The following is a 9,134-nucleotide window of genomic DNA, read 5'->3' on the forward strand; positions in this document are numbered from 1 at the left end:
GGTGTTTTCAAATATACTTGGACTATAACCTGGTGTCATGCGATTTTGACCTTGTCCACCCCAGTACAATACCAGCACCTTCTTCATCTGACTACATCAGACAGCTTTTTCCTGATTAGCGATATGCACTGTTTATAACAGTGACACATTACTTCAACAAAGGTGCCACTTTTGCTGTTTTCTACCAAAAAAAGGCAGGGCTTGTCAACATGATGATTTCTAATTGATTGCAGTCTGTGGTTTGGGCAGCGGGGGGGGGGGGGGGGGGGGGGGGGGGGGGGGGGGGGGGGGGGGGGGGAATAAGTCAGGGACAGATTTCAACAGCAAAAAAGAACTTACAGAACAAGCCACACACCCAACTCTGGACGTCTATTTTAGCCATTCATGGGAAACAGACTGGAGAATTGCGAGAACGCCCTTGACCGTGTCTCCTGCATTTCCCACGACATGCCCCTGCCACAGCCACCCCAAGAGGATCCCCCTCGTTCTCACATACCACCTTACCAACCTCCGGATACAACCGCCATCTACAGTCTGACCCCACCACCCAAGACATTTTTTCCATCCCCTCCCTTGTCTGCCTTCCGGAGAGACCACTCTCTCCGTGACTCCCTTGTCCACTCCACACTCCCCTCCAACCCCACCACACCCGGCACCTTCCCCTGCAACCGCACGAAGTGCTACACTTGCCCCCACACCACCTCCCTCACCCCCATCCCAGTACCCAAGATGACTTTCCGCATTAAGCAGAGGTTCACCTGCACATCTGCCAGTGTGGTATACTGCATCCTCTGTACCCAGTATGGCTTCAGGTGCACCTCCCAGTCGTGAACCATTTTAACTCCCCCTCCCATTCCTCAGACGACATGTCCATCATGGGCCTCCTGCAGTGCCACAATGATGCCACCCGAAGGTTGCAGGAACAACAACTTATATTCCGCTTGGGAACCCTGCAGCCCAATGGTATCAATGTGGACTTCACAAGCTTCAATATCTCCCCTACCCCCCCCCACTGCACCCCAAAACCAGCCCAGCTTGTTCCCCCCCTCCCTAACCTGTTCTTCCTCTCACCTATCCCTTCCTCCCACCTCAAGCCGCACCTCCATTTCCTACCTACTAACCTCATTCTGCCTCCTTGACTTGTCCATCTTCCCTGGACTGACTTATCCCCTCCCCACCTATCTTCGGTCCGTCTCCCCCTCTCCCTATTTATTCCAAACCCCTCTCTGATGACATTTCGGGCCTAGACCCTTCATCTTTTGTGCTCCCGAGATGCTGCTTGGCCTGCTGTGTTCATCCAGCTCCACACTTCATTATCTCAGGTCTGGTAGATTCTTGGAGTGAACGCAAAGTTAATATTTCAGGTCCAGTAACACTTCAGCTTAAAAAGTGAACTCTTGACTTGTTCATACTTGGAATTTTACTGTGTTTAAATTTTAAAAAAAGTGATATTCACCAACACCAAGATTTGTACAATATTTTACATCTCCCCAGGTCAAACCATACTAGTACAGTAGATAGTCCATGTTGATTTTAGTTAGTCATAACAAAGCAAAGTCTTCAGAATGTGATATCTCGTCAGGCAATTCTTTCCAATTCCTGAGAAACCCTTTCTTTAAAGAAAAACCTCTTAGCACTTGGTATCTATGAAAGGTATGCAGTGTTCCTGCATGATACAAAAAAAGCTTATCAAGCATGCCAGTCAAGAAAACATTTTAACCACATCTACATTTACTACAAAATTACTAGAAGCTGGAAGTAAATACATGAAATTGACTGAAAATACATACTTGTCTTTTCCGATTGTCTCATAGTCTTTAACCACAACAAGAATCGATGAAGAAGCATTTAGAGTCTGTCCCTTCAAGTCAAATTCTATTTTCTGCAGGTATAAAACACAGCCAATGGTCACTGATTGTTAGTTCCAAGTAACATTTCTTAAGCAATTTAGAATAATCTCCAACTACCACCGAGTAACTGATATTTGAAACGTTAGTGTTTGTGATCTACTCAACAACTCTAGATTAAGTACTAATTAAAATGTCTTCAGGGAGTTTTTCCATAGAAGCTTATTTCAGGGGATTTCTGCTAATTATATTCAGAAGAATGGAGAATTATTATGTAAAAATGGAATAATGTAGACATGTAGTTTTGCAAATCAGTAGGTTTAATCCTTCACATCACCCTGCGATGTTACTTTTAAAGCAGTTAGTCTAAGCACTCTGCTTACCTCATTCCACACAGGGTTCAATTCATTGTCAACTGACTTGGTTTTTTTCTTCTCACCTAAAAAAGGAATTGAAAATGTGTCATATTTGCACGTCATTTATACATAAAGCATAGCACATTGAGTTCCAAATTTTAAAAGCATTGCTTTTAAAATTATAAGTGCTGTATCAGATTCATTCTTGTTTCCTGTTCCATACATTTAAGGGTAAACTTCATTTAATAACACATTTGTCACATGTTTGTGTTTAAAAAAATCTCTACATGCAAGTTCTTGAAAAATCTGCAATAATTTACCACGTCTACTGTGCTTGGGGGGGGCTCCTTGAAAGGCAAAATTCAAACCCAACTGGAAAGTGCTGGAAGGCATCATCATATGACCCAAATCAGAACAGATCTTTGTCTTCTTTCTGATGTTTATTCCATTAAAAATTCTTTAATCACAGATTTATTTGAATCATAAGTGATCATGTCAATTGTTAATCTCAGCTGTTTCTGACTTGATCTTGTGACATTCACAAGTGCTGGTAGGCAACGCAATAGCCTAGTGGTATTACTGCAAGACGATCTTGGGTGCCACAATGTTCTGAGGACTTTGATTCAAATCCATCATTGCCCAATCAAAATTCAATAAAAATTGAAGCATTGTTTGAGGATTTTCATGCAGTGGTAGTGTCCATACTTCTGAGCCAGGAGGCCCAGGTTCAAAACTCCACCTGCTCCTAAGAAGCATAATAATATCTTGGAACAGGTTGGTTAGAAAATATACAGAGAAGCACTGCTGGCTTAGGACATTAGGATGTAAACAGCAACTAACTTAAAACAAACAGGCCACTGGAAATGAAATGAATGTCATTCTGCTCACAGGTTAATGAAATTCAGGTATACATTAAATTCAGCAATGCCCTGTAAATGGCAAATTTAAAACTTCCTTAGTTGGAAAGATATTAATTTCCAAATACCTGAAAAAAGTGAAAATTCATCTTGGTCAGGATCAAATAAGTTGCCTGTTTATATGACCAACAGTTGAGTTGCATTGAAGTCAACAATTTCAAATAAGTTTGCAGATGACAAGCCTTCAACTTCAAGATTGAAACACAAATTAGGTGCAGGAATAGGCCAATTGGCTACATCAAGCTTGCTCTGCCATTCATTAAGATCACAGTTAAGTATCCAACTGAATAGCAGGTTCTGATCCTCTATGCCACCCCTACCCCATACACTTTGATCCCTTAACTCCAACTCCTTGAAATTATACAATGTTTTGGCAACAACTGAAATAGCAAATGCCATAGGTTCAGCACACACTGGTTGAACTTTATTCCTAATTTCAAGAGAGCAAAGAACAAAGAACATTACAGCACAGGAACAGGCCCTTCGGCCCTCCGGCCCTCCATGCCTGTGCCGATCAAGATCCTCTGTCTAAACTATCATCTATTTTCTAAGGGTTTGCATCCATTTGCTCCCTGCCCATCCATGTACCTGTCCAAATATATCTTAAAAGACGCTAACATGTCTGCGTTTACCACCTCTGCGGGCAACGCATTCCAGGCACCCACCACCCTGTGTAAAGAGCTTTCCTTCTCTCTTGTTGAACTCATGACCCCTAGTAATTGAGTGCCTAATGGTATACCATATATCCTTAGTCTGCAACTCCTGGTTCTGAACTCACTCACCATCAGGAACACCCTTTCAGGATTTATCCTGTATACAGTCCTGTTAGAAATTTAGGGGCTTCCAGGAGATTCTCCTACCTCTTCTGAATATATTCAGAACCAATTCAACCTCTCTTCAAAATGGCAGTTTTGCCATCCAAGGAATCAATATACTAAACCTTCACCACTTAAAAAAAACAAGCAGGAGCATCTTTTCCCAGAAAAGAACAATCAAAACTGCAGTATTCCAGGTATGGTCTCACAAAGGCCCTGTATAAATGCAGCAAGGCATCTCTGCTCCTGCACTCAAATTGTCTCCCAATCAAGGGTAACATACCATTTAGCCTCTTTAGCACATTATGCCTACCCTCTAACTAGTTAGAAAGAACACCAATGTCTTGTTGCATATTTCTGTTTAAAAGCAAACACAGGAAGACAGATTAGATAACTTTGCACTGCAGTTTATCTACTCTGATAGCTATCTGCCAAACATTTACCCACTCATTCAACTTCTCCAAATCACATTAAAATATCCCTGCATCTTCCTCACCCACAAATCTGGAGATAGCATATTTAGTCCACACATCTAAATCATTTCTATATATTGCGAATTTCTGGGGTCCAAGCACTGACCCCCGTTAGTCACTGCCTATCAGTCAGAAGTAGATCTATTCATTCTCTTTTACAGACTGCTATCCAATTTGGTCCCAAATCAATACATTATCCCCATACCGACAGACGAATTTTACACAATAAATCTTATTTTAGGCTTTGTTGAAAGCTAGAAAATCCAAACTAACACCCCCCACTGGCTCCCCTTCAAGTCCACTAGTTCAACTCTCAAAAGCATTCCAGTAGATTTTGCAAGCATGCTCACTGAATCAAAGATAATTGTGACATTGACAACTGGTGAAATTACAAACTAATGTACATCATACACAGATGTACAGGACAGACATTTGCAACCGAAGCAATTAGGGCCAAATTAGGATTGGGCCGCCAGATGATGTATGGGTTAGTTATATCAATGGAAACATCTTCACTGGGGATCCTGTATTTAACAAGAACCTTTTCAACAATTCTACCAGTGCCTACTTTTCAGCTAAGTTTCATGTAAAGTTTCCACTTGCTAATTATCATTAAATGTTTAAGATCACTAGAAGAAATCAAGCACTCGTTACTAGTGAAAATACTGGATTATAAATTTTAGAAGATAACCAATATTAGTTATTGAAGCAGGTCAACTTAATCTCTCAAACACAAAAAAGATAACTAAGAAATATAAAACTCGAGAAGGTTATAGACAGTTCATCTGATTGAAACAAAATCTTTGGGAAGTTCTATAGTTAGCATTTACCCATTTTTCTTCCTACTAAAACAGTTTTAGCAAAATACAGTTACGTTTGCCCACTACCCTTTGGGCCAGTCTATTTTCTCCCTCCAACACCTAACTGATTCAGACTATGGCCAACTGAAAGGAACAGGGTGGGAGAGGGACAGTAGGCTTCACAGTCTAATAAGATAACATTCCGGTTTCATTATACCATAATAACTGCAGTAAGTGGGCAAAAAAGTGGCAGGAACCTATGGATTTGCTGTGCAAACAACGTGCTTAAATTGTCACAGCCAGGTGGAGCTTACTTAACTCAATGATAAGCCAGGATGCTCATCTCCACGACTCAGCAAGTCGAGAAGTAAAAGGTTTGCTCTGATATAGGGGCAAGAACAAAAGCTGTCTCTCTACCTAAAAAGACAATCCTAGTTTTCCATTGGATAAACCTGTGTGTGCTGGAGCTGGTGAACTCCTGTTTGTTTACATAATAAGTAAGGACAAAGCAAGTTTGACAATAGCAACTAGGCCTACAATAAAATGAGAGAGCATTACACAAAAGTGGGAAAGAAAGGAACCAGTGTCGAAACTGTCGCTTCTGGTTTGTTGTGTGCAACCGAGAAGTGGTGGTCAGCAACATTAGCCCTATTCATTTAGGTAGAGATCAAATTCGTCCTCTATCCTCAAGCGTTTAAAAAAAACTGCAAAAAGTTTCTTCTCAAAAGCTTCTTAAAAAAGTTAAAAACATAGGGTTTAGGAGTTCTGTTCTAAAGTTAAGTCGGACTTTTAACTGCAAAGAACCCAAAAGAGAAGTGAGTCATTCCACTGGAATGAACTTCAGCAGTTTCCAAGCTTTAAAAAAACTTTCCGATGAATAATGGGGAGACGGCCACACCTTTAAAGGAAAATGAATTCAACAGAGTTTGCTACTTGATTTGAAGGGGATGGTATGGGGGGGGGGGGGGGCGGTGGTGGTGAAGAGAAGAAAGGAGACAGTGGTGGCTTAAAAATGTTAAATATATGTTCTGGTGCGAGAAGCAGGAAGATCGATGCTTCTCTGGATAAGTTAAAGCACCTTGGGGGGGGGGGGGGGGGAGTGAAACCATTACTTCACTCTACATCCACAAGTTTAAGCAATGAAGTAGCTACTTTACAATACTATTATTAAACAGCATTTTACAAGAATTACACAGTCTTAACTCTGCTCCAACCCCAGCCAGTTCCTGTTTTACCAATGGGCTGGAGGAGGTTTTTAAAATACACGTTTGGTGCATTGCTCGATTCTATTTTAACACACTCACCTTTGAAAGTGACCGACGCTATTGGGTCGGGAGTTCCAAATTTTGAATCAGGGAGATTGCTGGCGGATTCTACTATAATTCGCAGCATCTCGAAATCCCCAGCAGCAGAGGCAAATGTTTACAGCAATAGCATTCAGGCTGACATCTTTAACATCCTGTCAGTTTGGCCAGCAGTGAAAGGGGAACTTGTTACCAAAGCCTCCTTAGCTAGAGATGGAGCATTGGAGGCGTTTGGTTACCACACCTGTAAACTAATACCTGCGTCACCTAATAGACGGCTAGCACCGGCAAAGCTAACACTTAAAAAGAAACCATTGCCACGTAACGCGAACGTGAAAAGTAACTTCCCAAAAAATAGTGGAAAATTCATAGACACGCCTCAGGGAAGCTGTTTTAGGCGTCACAGCTGAGTAGTGATTGTTTTTGGTAAACCCATATCATGTGCTCCAATAACTATTGACAAGGTCAGCCGGTTAAAACCAATCCCTGTCTCCCCCTGTCAAGAAGGTGGGGGTTATTTCGGGTTCAGGTTACATCCAGACTTTTTTTTAAATTTGGCTTCTTCAAATCTGAGTAACTCGCCGGCACAGTGTTTGCTACTTTCTGGACTTAATCACGACCCCCTATTCTGATCAGGTTAGAAATCAACCCATTTTCCGCAAAAAACCACAGCATACTAAAATGCTGATTCAATGAAATCACAGCCACTACTGACACCTATCGCTTTGCCAGTTCTGCATTCATTTGCTGTTTCACCTGAAAGGGAGGAATCTTAGATGAATGGCAGTGATCCTAGCCAATAACTTCAAGAAAAAAACATGCCAAATCTTTATTGTTAAGACGATCGTGAATAAATTGTAGATGTTTACATACGACAATAAATATCACTTGTGTACTTAGGTAACTAACAAGATTGGCAAATGCCACGAAGAACGTTATCACTTCTTTTGTTTCAGCTCATAAATATTGCCTATTAAAATTTTCGAGTCGTTGCTCCCCTTCCTGTGCTTGGTACTTTAGTTTCTGTGTTTGAAGTTCCTATCCATAGTGGTCAGGAGACTGAATGCCGTGAAATTCTGCAGCGTGAAAAGCAAAGGGCCATTTAACTGATGGAATGTTTGATTCCTTAAAATAACTTCAAAAACCTATAATTCTTACAATGTCATTGCTTTAGGTTTCTTTGATGTTTGGAGCCAAGTATGACTCTTCTTCAGAATGTCTTAAGAAGTCTTACTGGATTTAAAACATCAACTCTGTTTCTGTCACTACAGACGCTGTCAGACTTCTTGTGTTTCTTCAGACTTGCATGTTTGTTCCAGATTTTAGATTGGATTTTATTGTCAAGTGTACCTGAGTACAAGCGTTCAGTGAAACGTATACAGAGTGATCACTGTCCAACATCATCTTTAGAGCAAAATAGTTAGCATTAAAAACAGGAGTCAAAATTAAAGTAATAGAAACAAAAGGACAAGAAAACATCCAGATGACCTGCTGCTGCCATGAGACTTGAGCAGGACTCACCAACGTAGCCTGAGCTGGCGCCCACTAATGCTGCCACCGCTGCAACCACCTTGAGGCTTGAGCCTCACTGTTGCATGGGCCAGATCCATCAACGTAAAAGTCCCCACACTCTGGTCCAACACTCGCCATTGGGCCCACCTTGCCGACACCATCTTGGAATCAATTGAAGTACCAGAGTCCACAACACGCCTGAACAAATGCAAGAAGTAACCTTTTGAGCCAGTGCTGACATCAGAGCGGCTGTCGCCACCAGCGCCGCCACCATCACCTCCAGTTATGTGCCGGTCCCACTAATGTTGAAGTTGCTACACTCTAAGCTATCTCTCGCCACAGGGCCCACACTCGCTGCTGTTGCTAATTCTGCCAGTTCTGCTGCAGCTAAGCTCTCCAAAGGCAAAAAGCAGAAGCTAAGATTTCCAGCATCTGCAGTATTTTGCATTCATTTTATTTAATCAATTTTTAAAATTTATTTTATGTATTACATTTCTCTGCAGTTGAATTATGCTAATTTATAATCTAGTCTACATGACTTCAGTCTTAGTTTCAGTCCCTCTGATAATAACTATTGTGTTTAAATGAATTCTGATCAATCCGTGAGTTAAATAGTTTCTTGTTGGGTTTACGTCAATGCCTGATGATTTAAAAACATGTCTGTCTCTACAAAATCACATGAACCATTTCAAGTTTTCCTATTGTGTGCCTCTGAATCATGTCCTAGAGTGACAGCCCACTATGCATTTCCATGTACTGGTTCCTTCACATGTGACGAATCACAAAGGAGTATAAACATTCAATATTTTGCCACAAGTGCTACAAACCATTCAGACAACCAGATGATCTTATCAATAGATAGGATGGTGATTTTTATTTATCTGTTCCATTGTCTCAATGTCTTTGCTGATGGCCAGAGTAACAAAGTTTTTTTTAAGTTGTAAAAGTAATCTTTAAAGAGTAGGGATACATTCATCCCCCCGAGAACAACATACATTTAATCAATTCATCTATATTTTTCTTTCACTATAATTTATGTTAATCTCAGATTGATTTTCAACAAAAAACTCTTTTATGCGATATTATTGCTGTAGCTAAGGACAGCATTTA

At 41.0% G+C, this 9,134-nt stretch overlaps 1 protein-coding gene across 6 annotated transcripts in view; it reads right to left on the reverse strand.

Moving 5' to 3' along the window:
• The window catches only part of LOC125461702 (myoferlin-like), a 204,356-nt gene extending 197,165 nt beyond the window's left edge, over positions 1–7,191 (reverse strand). For 4 of the 6 annotated variants that reach the window (XM_059653127.1, XM_048550744.2, XM_059653126.1 and 1 more), the window contains exons 1-3: positions 6,513–7,191; positions 2,231–2,286; positions 1,791–1,882 (exon numbers count right to left, since the gene is read on the reverse strand). In XM_059653127.1, the coding sequence (XP_059509110.1) occupies positions 1,791–1,882; positions 2,231–2,286; positions 6,513–6,600 (236 nt within the window). In that variant the 5' untranslated portion in view covers positions 6,601–7,191. The remainder of the gene's footprint in view (positions 1–1,790; positions 1,883–2,230; positions 2,287–6,512) is intronic. The other 2 variants (XM_059653128.1, XM_059653125.1) reach the window with 1 other exon arrangement.
• Between the last annotated feature and the right edge of the window lie 1,943 nt (positions 7,192–9,134).

The sequence above is a fragment of the Stegostoma tigrinum genome, chromosome 20 (genome assembly GCF_030684315.1).
Source record: "Stegostoma tigrinum isolate sSteTig4 chromosome 20, sSteTig4.hap1, whole genome shotgun sequence".
Lineage (NCBI taxonomy): Eukaryota > Metazoa > Chordata > Chondrichthyes > Orectolobiformes > Stegostomatidae > Stegostoma > Stegostoma tigrinum.